General features: G+C 43.7%; 2 protein-coding genes across 5 annotated transcripts in view; one reads left to right on the top strand and one right to left on the bottom strand.

Moving 5' to 3' along the window:
- LOC120557074 (E3 ubiquitin-protein ligase RNF123) overlaps nucleotides 1-15,985 on the top strand; it is a 124,627-nt gene that overhangs the window by 64,998 nt on the left and 43,644 nt on the right. The gene's annotated exons all lie outside the window — the stretch shown is intronic.
- Nucleotides 9,773-13,516, bottom strand: amigo3 (adhesion molecule with Ig-like domain 3). Its single transcript, XM_039797100.1, is given in 2 exon segments — nucleotides 9,773-10,245; nucleotides 10,247-13,516. Coding segments are annotated over 2 exon segments (1,578 nt in total). The 5' UTR covers nucleotides 11,635-13,516; the 3' UTR covers nucleotides 9,773-10,055.

The following is a 15,985-nucleotide window of genomic DNA, read 5'->3' as shown; positions in this document are numbered from 1 at the left end:
GTCCACTGAGATCTGTCTTAATTGACACTGCCGTGTCTGCAGAGAGATGACCTAAAACTACTTCTTCTTTGTTTTATGGCCGGTTACAACCATAAAATGACCTAAAACGTAATCGCAATTCATTATTTATTTGGCAAATAGTGTGTGTGTGTGTGTGTGTGTGTGTGTGTGTGTGTGTGTGTGTGTGTGTGTGTGTGTGTGTGTGTGTGTGTGCGTGCGTGCGTGAGTGCGTGCGTGCGTGCGTGCGTACAATGATGTCACACACTGCTCTGGATCTATATTGTTGCTGCACTTTACTGACCCCCACTAAATATGTTTTATCAGTGCTTACCGATTCAGAGAAACTCCGATGAGATCGGACATACAAACTTTGTGTCGAGGTTCATGAAATTCAGTCGATTTTTACTGTTTCCATGAGACATTTAGCATTAAAACGTGTGGATGGAAACATGGCTTCTCAGAGAGAAAAGAGAAGAAATATCAAAACTCTGACTATTTAATTATGCATCATGCAGACGAATCTCATGACCTTCAGGTTGCTTCACTTTAAAAAGAGAGTGGTAGAGTACAAATTTACATATGTGGGCTGTAAAGTCCTGAAGAGGTCTCCGATTGGTTCAGAAAGACACAGAGACGTCCAGCTGAACTGATGAAGAGACAGAAATCTACAGAGTGAAGAGTCACGGGGCCCTATTTTAATGATCTAAGCGCACGGTGTGAAGCGCCTGGTGCAGGTGTGTTTTGGGCAGGTGTGCAGGTGTGTTCACGTCCAAATCCACTTTTGCTAGTTTGACGGCAGTAAAAAGTGTCCGTGTGCTGGGCGCCTGGTTCTAAAGGGTTGTACTTAGTGTCTTCATTATTCAGAGGTGTGTTTTGGGTGTAACATGCAATCAACCAATCAGAGATCATCTCCCATTCCCTTTAAAAGCCAGGTGCGTTTGGACCTTGGAGCATTGCTGTTATGATGGAGGATTTGCTCCGTAATATTTTTATTAGTAATCTTCTGCATGTGTGTGTGCTGCTGTGCGTCCCTGTGTGTGTAACAAGCATAGTGTGCGCGCGCTGTGTACGAGCCTAGGAGCCTTTTACTAATGCTCTGTTAAAATAACAATGAAATGCTGAGTTATTGACTTTGGACCAGGGTTTTGTTGGTCAATGGCGCGATCACTTCCTGCTGCCTCAAGATAGCAATACTCCCAGAATGCACCTGAACACAGCTTCACAACTGCGTCTTAAACTAGCAAAGACACTTTGGTCGGGGTTTGTGCTGCGCTGCGCCGGGTGCGAGATAGGACCCTTTGTACTTCTGTCCTAATGTCTGACTTCCAGGCTTTTTGTAGCTGAATATATCATTTGTTGCATCCAAATATGAACGTGGATAACATTATTGAGAGTGAGATGCGTGTGTGTGTGTGTGTGTGTGTGTGTGTGTGTGTGTGTGTGTGTGTGTGTGTGTGTGTGTGTGTGTGTGTGTGTGTGTGTGTGTGTGTGTGTGTGTGTGTGTGTGTGTGTGTGTGTGTGTGTGTGTGTTAGTTAGTTAGTTAGTTTTAATTCTCACATTGATTTTACATTAATTTCACTAAGACGCTTCACACACACACACACTCACACGTGCCTTTTAAAAACAAGTTGTTTTTGATGCTGATTCTGAATCCAGGCAGAGCAGCGTTGATCCTGTGATTGTGGACTTGTTTTTCTTCTTTGTGTGTTTGTGTGTTTGTGTGTGACAGTGGCTGATGAATTGAGCGGAGACGCTGGCCTCCGGCTGTGTGTCGGACTGATTCTTTACTTTAACAGGTTTCAACCACTCGTGGGTGTTGAAGTGTTTGCGTGTAATAAATCAGAGAGGCGATGTTCCAGAAAACAGAAAGCTGACCTACTTTCTGCTGCACACGGCACACACAAACTAAAGACCCCAAAATGAAGAGAAATGGCTGTGCCGTTTGGTAACATCAGACCTTCTGTGAGAATAATCAGGGCAACAACACATTCATTCAGTCTTTCACCGTTTTAGTCACACTAAGCCAGGCCCGGCGCCACCGCCAAATGACTAAGGAGGCAGGTACAAATACAAATTATTCTTTTCATAACGTAGGCTAAAAATAACGAAGTTACCCAGACTTTACCTGCTGCTGCAACAGGGTCAGCACTCCCATATATGGCATCTCTTGAAACAGTTAACTTGTCCATTTTGTGTCTCTTTTAAAAAAAATAATAAGTACGACTTGACAAAGTAATGATTTAAAAGTTAGGTATGAGCTTTAGGCTTTCATTACAGATCTAACACACACACACGCGTGCGTGCGTGTGTGTGTCTGTGTGTGTACGTTTTAGACGTTTTTGGTGCCTTTTTAAAATCCAGGTTATTGCTGAACAATCCTATATGTAATATAAATTTAAAGTTAAGATAGAATATCTGTGAGAATAATCAGGGCAACAAAAACATTCATTCCATCTTTGACAAGTTAGTTCAGTTTCTCTTTTTATTTTTTTTTCATAGTTTTTATTCTCCTCTTCGTCTCGCTGTCTCTCTGATTTATTCTCCTGCTGATCCCCCCCCCTCCCCTCCCTCCACAGGGTAGTTGTTTCTTACTCAACATTTTTGATGTTTTTTTGTCATCATTTTTGTCGCATTTCTAATGTCTTTTATTTCACTATGATTTGTGTAATTAAATTCTCCCTGTAGCTTCCTCCCTCCCTCGCTCTCCCTCTCTCTGTCTCCCTCTCTCTCTCTCTCCCTCCCTCTCCCTCTCTCTCTCTGTCTCACTCCCCCCCCCCCCGAAATCAATGGTGCTAATTATCGTTCATTACCTCGGGCTGAGAGAGTCACGCTCAGATTAGATTCAAACTGAAGCTAATTAGCTTAGCATCTCTGCAGCATGAGAGGCCCGGGCTCTGGGGATGGTGCATGCTGGGAGTTTTTATTGCTGTGTGTTGATCAGCTGCTGGGGGGGAAGAAAAGCTTTCTGGGATGTTTTCTGTCGTCAGGGCCACTCAGCGTCGATGACAGCAGACGTGACAAAGTATTTAATTTAAGATATTCAACATGAATAATTCTGTTCACACATTGGACACACACACACACACACACACACACACACACACACACACAGACAGACAGACACGCATACACACACACAGACACGCACGCATACACACACGCACACAGACACGCACACACACACACAGACACAGACACGCGCATACACACACGCGCACACAGAACACACACACACACACAGACACACACACACACAGACACGCGCATACACACACGCACACACACACACAAGACACGCATGCAGCACACACACACACACACACACACACACACACACACAGACAGACAGACAGACAGACAGACAGAACGCATACACACACACAACACACGCACGCATACAGCACACGACACACGCACACAGACACGCACACAGACACGCACACACAGACACGCACACACACACACAGACACACACGCACACAGACACGCACACACACAGACAGACACGCATACACACACACAGACACACACGCACACAGACACACACACACACACACACACAAGACACGCATGCACGCACACACACATGCACGCAAGCACACACAGACACGCACACTCAAGACCAAAACACACAACACAACACACACACACACACACACACACACACACACACCCACACACACACACACACACACACACACACACACACACACACACACACACACTCACACACTGCTGTGTCCTATAAGTCATCTTTAGCTCCTCCATCTCTTCCTTTTCCTTAGATTGAACAGTCCTCTCAGTGCAGAACAGGAAAATGAATATCTATATGAATATATGTCCTAAAACGCTTCAAACAGAGGGTGTCTGCTCTCGGCTTCCTCCAGTAAATCCATAGTTTCATAAGACAATGAAATGTCTTTTTTATAGCAAACTGACACTGAACATTTGGCCTTTAAGGTTTTTAATTTAATTTGAATTCAGCTGCAGCCATGATTTCGGTGCCACGCCAATCCTGAAAACTGCGGCGAGAAAACAACGACCTTTCTGTCTGTGTATAGCTCCAGGTGTGTTGTGCCCATCTTCTTCTGTCTCAACACATCAATAACACTGACACACACACTTCCCATCATCCTCTCTGCTTCCGTCTGTCTCTCACACCGAGGCAGAGAGATGCATGTGTTTAACTTGATGCTCTCCCTCCCAGCATGCACTGGGGCAGCCAGCGATGGTGTGCTGTCACGTTTATGGAGTGAGCCCAGAAAAGCTCTTACACTGCAGTGAGGATCAGATGTCCCGCAGCTCCCTCCCACTAATAACTTCAATAATAATAATAATAATAATAATAATAATAATAATAATAACATTACAACACACTCCAAAGTCCAAGACATCACCGAGACATCACGGCTTCCAAGTGTTTTAATACCAAGAACTCCTTCACAGTGACAGTCAAACCTAAATGTGGGGGTGGGTCTCTGTGTGTGTCTATGTTTGTGTGTGTGTCTCTGTGTGCGTGTGTCTCTCTGTGTGTCTCTGTGTGTGTCTGTGTCTGTGTGTCTCTGTCTGCGCGTGTGTGTGTCTCTCTGTGTGTATGCGTGTGTCTCTCCGTGTATGTCTGTCTGTATGTGTGTGTGTGTGTGTGTCTCTGTGTGTGTGTGTGTTTGTGTGTGTGTGTGTCTCTCTGTGTGTATGAGTGTGTGTGTGTCTCTGTGTATGCGTGTGTGTGTCTCTGTGTTCGTGTGTGTCTCTCTGTGTGTGTTTCTGTGTGTGTCTCTCTGTGTGTGTGTGTGTGTGTGTGTGTGTGTGTGTGTGTGTGTGTGTGTCTGTTTGTTGCTGCTGAAGCAGATTTCCTGTCTTCCCGGTCTTCTGTTACCGTGGAAACACCGGAGCAGCATTTGATGGAGGGTGGGAGACGACTTCTGAAGACGGAGAAAAGACAGGAAGAACAGAGGGAGGTGAAGGATGGGAGGGTTGACAGTTCAGGGCTCAAGCAGAGAGTAGAGATGTGATGGATAGATCTGAGAGAGAAAGGATGGAGGAGAAATGGTAAGGAAAAACAACAACAAGGAAAAGAAGAGCGGAGGAGAAGGGGGGAGGAAACAAGGACGTAGAAGGAAACAGAATGAGACGCTGAGTTAACATTTATACAACATCCTTTTGTCGCTTTTTCCTACATTTTTGGTTTGTTGCTTAGTCAGAGAGGAAGACACAGAGAGAAGGGTAGAGGGGGAGAGACAGACAGAGGGAGAGAGAGAGAAAGTAGCGAAGAGATGTGATTGTGTTTTCTTTTTATCATGAATAAATGATGCGAGAGGTTTCAGTAGAGAGAGGAGGCATGAGAGAGGGATTCCTTCTTAATGGATCTTATCAAACATCTCTGTCCTCTTCTTTATCTTCCTCTTCTCTCCGTCACACTTTCAAACTTTCAAACCTCAGTGACTGCACACAGCTTCTTTTGCAACGTGCACAAACCTAGCTTTACCTGCTAATATTCCACACCGTCTGAAAAGACCTAAAGACACAGATGATCCTGTTCCTGCCTTCCAATCCAAATTCAAGTTTCACATCGTCACAGAACGGCCCGTAGATGTAAAGCCGTCTCTTATCCTACTGTTTGTGGTTTTATAGTTTCCCTTTCACAAAAACTACGTCATTCCTGAATATCTGACTATTTGGATATTTGTTCGTTGGGTAGGGATTCAATTTTCAATTTTGGGATTCTTTTTCCTTCTAAACTGTAATGTCAGAATCCTCCAAACATATGTGCTGGCTGAAATTCACTGTTTTTTTAGTCTGGATTAAGCAGCTAAATTCAAATGTTGTCTATGTATTCGTTGTCTTTATAAACTTCAAATTGTTTAAACCTAAATTTGACCCGAGGACTGCTTCAGATTCATTATTTTGACCATGTGTGAAACTATAAATGTGGTGTGCGCGTGTGTTTGTGTGTGTGTTCCTGTGTGTGTGTTTGCTGTATTTGGTTTTCTGTAAATCTGAGCTGCTGAATGAGAGCTGCGGTGCTTCTTCTCTCTCCGAGGGGTTGCAGGTGTAATTCTCCAGAGTCGTGGCCGCTGTAAGTAGAGTGTCTCGCTAATGTGTGAAAACACCTGCAGGATGTGACTTCATCTTGATCTCTCCCCCGTGTGGGCTGCGAGGCTTCAGAATAACGGCCGTTAGAGTCTAAACTCACTTAACAGGATCTGCATAATGATCGGATATTTCTGGCTGCAGGGGATCGTTTGATATCCTGCTGATCTGAATCAAAGCAGGAAGGCCACAGGAAACTAACAGGGGATAAGTGATCCCTCGGTGTGTGTGTGTGTGTGTATGTGTGTCTCTGTGTGTATTTGTGTGTCTCTCTGTGTGTATTTGTGTGTATTTGTGTGTCTGTCTGTGTGTATGTCTAGTGATGGAGGCAGCGGTAGAGCAATCACTTTAGTGTACTCTATATTTAGATTATTTTCAGCGCTTTACTTTGCTGTCAGACAGCCCTGAACTGAAGCCGTTATCTCTGCTTCAAAGCCACCAGACTCCTTTGACAAAAACAGTAATTTTACATTTTACAGGAAGAATAACTGAGTGTCTGAATTTTGACGTCTTTTGCTTCTGTTGTTTGTTGGTTGGAAAGAAACTGAATCATTCTTAATAACTTCCTGCCGTTGTGATAATTCAGTGAAGTTGTTGTGAGGCTGAATGTGCAACGATGGTGTCAGTGACATTAAAAAGGCAGGCAGGCAGGCAGACGTTCACCTGGACAGTCCAGAGGTTTATTAACACACAGGTACAGACAGAGGCAGTGAGGAAAGGGAGAGGCAGTGAACATAGTGAAGACATTTTAAAAACAGAAACATGATTGTCCCGTTGGTCCTGCTGTAGATTCACCACACAGGCAAACCGGCTCTCTAACCTCGGTTCATTTTACACATTTATTGTGTCACACAGAGGGAATAAAGAAGAGAATTAAAGGGTAACTTTTTCAACCTGGAGTCTTCTTTCCCATGTTTTTAGTGTCTAAGTGACTGATGGAAACAACAATCTGTGAAACTGGTCCAGTATTAAACAAGAACCAAGCTGTAATGTAACCCTACAGGACTAATGTTCAGCATCAGTTAGTGTCCACTAAAAGTTCAGTTTTTTCCGCTGACAGATGTCTGACAACATTATGGACAGGATCCCTACAGAGATAGACCTTTTAGTTAAAGAGTAAGATCCTTTTATTTTAACATGAAACAGCCCCGAAATCACCATCACCAAACTCCACCAGACTCCATGTAAATAATCAGGACTTTTATCATTGTAAAACACACTTCATTCAAAGTGGACAGAAACTAAATAAAACTATCAAAAGCCGTCTTGGTTCATCTTTCCACTGTTCCAACAATCACCACTCTGGTTTGGTTGAAATAAACCCTTAATTCACCCATTTACATGTGGAGATATGCTGGCTCTATACACGCTAAAAGTCCTGATTATTTACATGGAGTCTGGTGGGTTTTGCAGACTGTTTCTGGTTAAACAAAGGACTTTAAAGGGTCTATCGCTGTAGGGGTCTTTTCCACAATGTTCCAAACTTCTCCAACTTCTGCAACATGAATAATGCCAACTGAAGTTTCAAAGGTTTAATTTATTTATTTCCCTTTTTGTTTTCCTGAACTTGTGCTCTGAATGATGATGACAGTAATCAGGTTCCAGGGGGAGACAGAAAGGAAGGGAGTTAAAACCTTTTTCCTTTTAAATCTGCTTCTATTTTTACTTGCTAAAAGCTCTTCTTGTTTTCGTCTCTAGCTACTCTAAAACATTTCACATTGTGACAGAGCTACACTGTTACTCTGGTCTGGCTTAATTCAACTGACTGGAAGAAACAACAAAAGGAAAACGCTAAAAAGCTCTACTAAAAAAGATCTTTTCTCTTTATCTCTGTACGAGACAAGAAGGCATCTGCAGCAAATGTTTTTTAAAGGTACAAGCCGTGCTTAAAGGGACAGTAGCAGTCCATGCTCGTCGTGGACACAGGAAGACATCCTCCGACATCTTTTTTTTTAACTTTGTCTCAAACATCCTCGCTCAGACTTTGAGACAGTTTTTGCAGCTTATTTTTCCTTTCTATTTTTGGTCTGTTTTGATTTGATACTGACAGGTTTGTACTGTCTTTCTCTACGTCCGTCTTTCTTCTCCGTCAGTCTGTGTGAGCCCGTCCCGTCACAGTGCGTTGGGTCATGGCTGTAGGGCTCGCCAGGCGAGACCCGGGCAAACTGCAGTGTCTGTACATTTGGTTAAAATTGCACTTTACTTGCAAAGTAAAAGATACATTTCGGAAGTCAGTATTGGATCACTGGTTTGCTCAGGTCGGGTGCTGGGGGGCAGTGGGTGGTGGTCTTGTGCTGGGAAGGGTTGGGTATCAAAACCAGGTGCCAATGTGGCGCTGGCTCCTAAATAACCATTATCTATTGGACTAAATGATGGTTGTTCATACATTGTTCATATTACATACCCATATTTATTCTGCTCTAAGGTAACTGCTAATACACTGCACATATTTATGTTTAATTTATATTACTCTAAACCACCTTCTGTAAACCAACTGTATGCTGCTGTCTACACTACACTATATTTCTTGTCCTGCCTATGCACCACCTGTCTATACTATGTATATCGTCTTGCACTTTTCTGCTCTTTTTGCACTTCTGGTTAGACGCAAACTGCATTTTGTTGTCTTTGTACTTGTACTCTGCACAATGACAAAGTTGAATCTAATATAATCTTGTGGCTAGACGGGATACAGCTACGGTGTCTTGTGGCGACGACAGTCAAGTTTAGACACCAAAATGACTAGTTAAGATTAGAAAAAAACATTGTGGTTCGGATTAAACCATTCCCGTGGAACGAATATGCTTTTCCTGGGTGAAAGTATTGACCGTATTATATTAGATTTTGCGTAACTTCCGACCGTAGCTGTATCCCTTCTAGCTACAACCTCAAATGAATAACGACCCACAGGAGCATTTCACAAGTTAGTGCCCCTAACAGTGGCAGGATATACATCCTCATATCTAAACCAGAGAAGGTAATGGTCGCGGTTTTAAACACGTGGTTAATGTTGTGAAATGGTCCCAGTTTGGTTAGGTTTAGATAAGTTGATAAAAAGATGGAGGTTTGTGTTCAAATCAGACGTGACTTCACATCCTGAAGGTTACCACGTGATGCAGAATGTGATGTAGCTCCGTTTGTTCAGTAAAGTTAAAAAAAAACTGGTTTCCTTTTCAAACGGGACATGAACCCCGGTCTCCTGGGTGAAAGTTTCTATTTTTGTTTGACCCATTTGGTGCTCTTATACTTCCTCACCTTACTTCCTGCTTTGCTCCCGTCAGAACTACTACGGCCACAAGAGGGCAGCGCCACTAGGAACCTAAATATACTGTAGGTCAGAATCGCTGCTTGAACAAACGACTGGATAGTGTTATGTCGGTGACTCAAGCAGTTGTAAAGTTCTCTTTCTGCCATCTAGTGGTTCTTTTTTTTTTAACAGAAACTGACTGTTGAAATAAGTTCTTTTTTGTTACATTTTAAATATATAATTTAAAGGTGCAGTAGTTAGGTAGGCTCCTCTGGCACCACCTACAGCCTGTAGTGTGATTTGCAAAAATCCACAGCTCCCTGTTCAGATGTTTAGGAGACCATTTTGGGCCTTAGCAGAAAGGGGGGAGTGACTGAGAAGTTGTCGATGTTAAAATTTTTTGGCTAGGTCCTGGATCTTCACAATCCTACCCACAGCACTTTTAAGTTTGACCATATGGCCTTATCATTAAACAAGTCGTTCTGTGCTTTTCTTTTGTTAAAGTATCGGTTCAGGCACCGTTTTAATTGATTGCTTTGTTTAGTCACTGGCACCATCTTAAAAGTCTGGTTTTAGCAGCGGTAATCGGAAAAAACCCAAATGATACCCAACCCCAGTGCTGGGGGCAGTGGGAGGTGTTGAGGAGGAAACGCAGGATCAGAGGAGGGAGGAAGGGAGTGAGAGGTGATGATAGTGCCAGTCTGTGTCTCTCTGTTGCTATGGCAGCATGATGGGAGTGTCTGAGAACATGGACATGATGCAGTCCGTCTCCCCCGCCCTCGGCGGCGGCTGCGACTGGCTGTGAAGCTTTGCATGCTGCTCTGCTTCTAACAGTAACCCTGGACCCAAATGTCCGCCCGGTCCCGCCCTGATTTTGCCATTCTGCTGCTCTTTGATTGGCTCCAGGGGGGGGGGGGGGGGGGGGGGGGGGTGGTTTTGTGGGTGGGGGGGGGGGTTTTTTTTTTTTTTTTTTTTTTTTTTTTTTTGGCACATGCTGTACAGTCGGTAGCGATGGCGTCAGGTAGAGGTACATGAGCACGAGCACCAGGCTCACCACGCAGCCTAGTAGGGTGGTGAACCCGGTGTTGAATGGCTCGTGATGTTCGCCGTCTTGATGCAGCAGCACGGTCACGTTGACCTCTCGTGTCTCGTTGCGTCGATGCTCCCGATCCAACGACATGCACCAGTAGATCCCAGCGTCCTCCGCACGGGCCGCCACGATCTCCAAGCTGCCGTTGGCGTACATCTTCAAGGAGCCGTTGTTTCCCGGTGGCGCCACGTACTCCTGATTCGGCGACACCCAGAGAAACGTCACGTGTTCTGCGGCGAGAGTAGTGAGGCAGTGCAGCAGCAGTCGTCTCCCAACCTTCACGGAAACGCTGCTCTCTTGCGTCTTCAGCCCCTGACTTGTCCCGGTCAAGTTGCATTTGTCAAAGTAGCGTCTGTGTTGGAAGAAGCGCACCGTCCCTCTCTGTATCCCGTAAACCAGACAGGTGTACTCTTGTTGGAAGTCTCTCACAGAGGCAAAGCCTTGCTGTTCCCAGTGCCGGAAGAGTCCGTACATGGCGCACTCGCACAACAGCGAGTTGTTGTGAAGGTAGAGTCCTCGCTGCACGGACAGGGGTAAGTTTGATATGTCCTCGAGGGGCAGTTTGGGCAGGCGGTTGGAGGACAGGTCGAGCATGGACAGGTGAGGGTGGCTATGCTCCTGGAAGGAAAAGAAAGGGAAGTCGGTGAGGCGGTTGTGACTGAGGTAGGCCTTTCGGAGGCTGCCCAGTCCCGCCAGAGCTCTGCTCTCCACGTGGACTATGCGGTTGTTGAACAGCAGCAGTTCCTCCAATCCTGGCATATCGAGGAAATAATGCCGCTCCAGAACACGCAGCTGATTGGACGACAGGTCCAGGTGTCGCAGCAGAGTCCCAGAGGTGTTTCGAAATGCCCCCGGGTGAATCGTAGTCAGCTGGTTGTGCGCTATACGCAATGTCTCCAATCGAGAGAGTCCCTGAAAGCCGCCGGCATCCAACTGCCCGATGCGGTTGTGGCTGAGATCCAGAGTGACGACGGAGACGGGCATCTCCGCGGGGATGTGATCGAGCCCGGCGGCCGTGCAGCTGAGGATGTCCGAGGCACAGAGGCATCCGCCTGCCTGCGAGGAGCCCGGAGACAGACAGATGGTGGCCTGGACCGAGCGCAGCTGGAAACAAACTAACAGCACAACAACAGACCAGCGTGACGGAGACGCTGCTGTAACGGCCAGAGACACCACACCCGGCACAAACCCAACGACATACAACATGGTGCCAGCTTATATCTCTGTTTATACACCCAGCTTATATCTCTGTTACTCTCTGCTCTTTACACAAGTTTTACATCCTTCATACTTCCAATTTTCATCATTGATTAATGTGTCGATTAGCTCCTCAATTGATCGATTAGTTGTTTGGTCTATAAAGTGTGGATTATTGTTTCCCAATGCCAAAGCTGTGAATAAGAAAGGATAACAGAGAGGTAAAGAGGTCAGGCTATCAGGAGGAATAATAACTCTGACTTGACACAAAATGAGACAGCAGGGAGGAGGAAAAGAGTCAACAGTCAGATTTGTCTAAATAATCTGCTCTTATTTAGGGCTGCAACTACCGATTATTTTCACAGTGGATCAGTAGCCCAAGAAGACGTCCTCAAATGTCTTGTTCTGTCCACAACTCAAAGATATTGAGTTTACTCTCACAGAGGAGAGAAGAAACTAGAAAATATTCACATTTAATGAGCTGCAATAAAAGAATGAAGTCATTGTTTTGCATCAAAAAAATGACTCAAACCAATTAATCAATCACCAAATAGTTGGCAGTTATTTTAATTGTTAACCTTTGCAGCTCTACTGCGAGAGTCCTCTCATCCTGACAAACATGACACGCTGTACACTTTATTTTTATCACTTAGCCTCGTCTGCTGATGTTCCTTCTGCAGGCGGATAGATCTGTGTAAATGATTTAAATATCTCTCTGATCATTTTCAAGACACAGCTAAGACAGAAGCCTCATTTGCATTTGAGCTACGGGGCACAACAACAACATCACTGTGACGCACGCTCACTGGGTCTCGTTTACGCCTCCAGCTCGCGCTCCGGCATGCTCGTTTGTTTTGTGAAACCCGGTTAATGTTAAACGAGGCGATCGCTTCTGCATCCACCTGCCAGCCAGGCAGCCATCTGGTCAGGGCAAACAAGAAAGAAAAGGCACAGTTTGTAAAGTCCAGGTGTGCCGCTGTCCACAAACAAAGTCCTTCTGCTCTGTGATTTGTGTTCAGCAGATGGAAGAAGAAAATCCAACTGTTTTCTGCCAAGAGTTTAAAAGATAATGTAGACGTTTGATAGTCAAAGTTTAGCCGCTTTAACACTCATCCATGTGTTCTGAAAAGAGGAAAAAAAGAGAAGGCGCAGGTGTTGAAATATATTCTTCCTGTGTCTTGGGTTTTATTCCATCCAGAGGAAACAATGTGTGGAGTGTTCAGCATGACTTCCTGGCACCTTTTTTTTAGAAATCCATTTATCCCATATCTGCTCTTTTGTACCTCCAACACACAGTCCTCTCCGGATGCTTTTATCTCTGCGTCGCCGGCCTTTTGCGTCCTCGTTCCAGCCTCATGTGGACGTGAAACTGGTTTTCCTCAGACGTAAACGGGTTTGACTCTGTCTCGTGATGCAGGAGCTTCGTCTCAGTTGTAGCATCTCTTTGTTTTCATGCCGAGTCGGGGTTTCTGGGAATCACAGCCCCAGCTGTCTGCCGCCCACACGCCGCCCCAAGTTGCTGATCAGATTTTCTGCATCCTGTCCACTTCTCTTCTCTTCTCTTCTCTTCTCTTCTCTTCTCTTCTCTTCTCTTCTCTTCTCTTCTCTTCTCTTGTCGCAGGCAGCAGCAAACGCTCACACGCCGCTCTGCCGCTCGCTGTCTTTCTCCTGCAGCGGATTTTCTTCCTTCAGTGGTGGGAGGATGAGAGAGATCTGTGAAGCTCTGCTTCTTTCTCGTCTCTCCTCCGAGCCTCAGATAGAAGTTATTCCTCTCCAGATGTGTTTATATATACGTAGATATATATCTGTGTTTGTGTGTGTTGATGTGTCCAGATGTGAGTGCAGTTTCCTGTCTCTTTACCACTCGTCTCTCAGCTCAGGGTGAGCTGTGTCTGCCTCCTCTGGTGCTTTCCAGCTCCTCCTCCACTTGCATTTAATCCTCCTCTCTCTCTCTCTCTCTCTCTCTTCCTTTCTTTCTCTGTCTCTCTTCCTTTCTCTCTCTCTCTCTCTCTCTCTCTCTTTTTCTCTCTCTCTCAAATTCAAAGAGGCTTTATTAGCATGAACATACGGTATTTTTATACACAGTATTGCTAAAGCACATAGTACAACAGGGAAAGAACCACATTTACAGTTTTAAGATGCAGACAATAAAACATGTTAACATTCGTGCAACAATGATTATGTCAACAAAATGTAAAATAACCTCTGTCTCTCTCTGTGTCTCTCTCTCTCTCCCTCTCTCTCTCTGTCACTCCCTCGCTCTCTCTCTCTCCCTCTCTCTCTCTGTCTATCTCTCTCTCTCCCTCTGTCTCTCTATCTCCCTGTCTCCCTATCTCCTTCTCTCTCTCCTCTCAGCATCCTCCCCCTTTCTCAGACCCTTCTCCTCTTCCTCCTCTTCTCGCTTTCTGTCTATTTCTGTTTCTGTTTCACACTTGTTGTTTTCATTTACACCTCTCTCTCTCTCTCTCTCTCTCTCTCTCTCAAGATTTAAAAGATGCAATTTGCTTAACTGGCATGAATGTCAGGAAAACATTATTGTCAAGGATAATACAATTCATTAATAATAACATGAGAAAAAAATACATATACGAGTGTGAAGTCGTTTAGAATGGAAAAAAATTAAGTTTCTAGCAACGTATATTACAGTTGAATACTTTGTAATACTTTGTACCGATACCAGTACCTGGAACTCTGTACCAGTGTACCTAACTGTACCTACTTTCTCTCTGAAATAACAAAGAAATAACTTCACTTGTAAACCAATTTATTCTCAATTTACATTTAGTTATTCAGGAAAAATTTTCACACCACACACAATAGCAAACTTAGTTACAGCGCTGCTGTATATTCAACGTCACTGACAAGTTATTGATCGATAGATAATCTATTTAAAAGTTAAAAACGTTACACTTTGAAAAGGTTTTGTTTCTGTAACACAAGGAGAAGCCTTGGTCCAGTTAGAATACTTTTAATACTCTCAAATACTGTTCGGTGTGTGGAAATGTGTAGACGTGCCTCGTTTGCATAATTATTCTTTGTAACCTTTATGCAACCTTTTGTTACGCAGTTAAAGAGGCAGGACGTAGTTTATGTATTTAAATCCTCTTTGGTTTGCCTTTTCTCAGGGAGGATGTTTGAGCTGAAATGTCTGAAACACAAGAGGAACGCAGTTAGAAGTTCTCTCAGACATCTTGCATTACAATATGCTGAAAGGTTGAAATAGCAATAATTTGTCCTAATACGTTACAAAACCTCCTCCACATCACCGGAGTCCCCAGCGTCCTCTCCGTCTGTCTCTCTCTCTCTGTTTACAAAAGTCAACAGGAGATTATTTGGTAAACCCGCCTGCTGCTCATATCTGTTCATATTTGAACAGCGTGATTACATGACAAGCATTTCTACACCAGCAAACCAAGGGGACCCAAAGATTGGAAGAAATGGTTTAGCCCCAGAGGGTTAATATGAATGTGGTTTCTGAAGATAATATGAAAAGAATTAGTTTTTTGTTTAGATATTTTTGTAGACGTTTTTGTCCCTTTTTACAATGTTTTATTGTCTTTTTGTGGAAGATTTGTTCGATGTTATTGAGGCTTTTTACACAGATTTTAAGTTTTTTTTTTTTATTTCCCAACGTTTTTGTCCCTGTTTTGTGTATATTCAACATCACTATCAATGTATTGATCAATAGAAAACGTTACGTTAAGTGTTATAGCACGAAGTATTGGCTTGGTCCGGATTGACTTACCGTTCGGTCCAGACTTTATGAATGTGGTTTCATAACTTAAGATAAGATAGATAAGATAAGATATACTTTATTGTCCCCGAAGGGAAATTAGTTCTGGACTCTGTCTGTTCTGCAGCTTTACAAAGATAACCCAAAATACAGAAAATAAGCATCTGTCAACACATACTCTCATGCAACACAAACATACTCTCATATTCATTAGACAGGTACCTATATAGTAATACTCTCATATACATTAGACAGGTCCCTATATAGTAATACTCTCATATACATTAGACAGGTACCTATATAGTAATACTCTCATATTCATTAGACAGGTACCTATATAGTAATACTCTCATATACATTAGACAGGTCCCTATATAGTAATACTATCATATACATATAAAATTACCTATATAGTAATACTCTCATATACATTAGACAGGTCCCTATATAGTAATACTCTCATATACATTAGACATGGTACCTATATAGTAATACTCTCATATACATTAGACAGGTACCTATATAGTAATACTCTCATATACATTAGACAGGTACCTATATAGTAATACTCACATACATTAGACAGGTACCTATATAGTAATACTCTTATATACATTAGACAGGTCC

This window comes from Perca fluviatilis, chromosome 4 (assembly GCF_010015445.1).
Source record: "Perca fluviatilis chromosome 4, GENO_Pfluv_1.0, whole genome shotgun sequence".
NCBI classification, from domain to species: domain Eukaryota; kingdom Metazoa; phylum Chordata; class Actinopteri; order Perciformes; family Percidae; genus Perca; species Perca fluviatilis.
The sequence above is the reverse complement of the archived record's forward strand: the minus strand, read 5'-3'. Positions and strand labels throughout refer to the sequence as shown.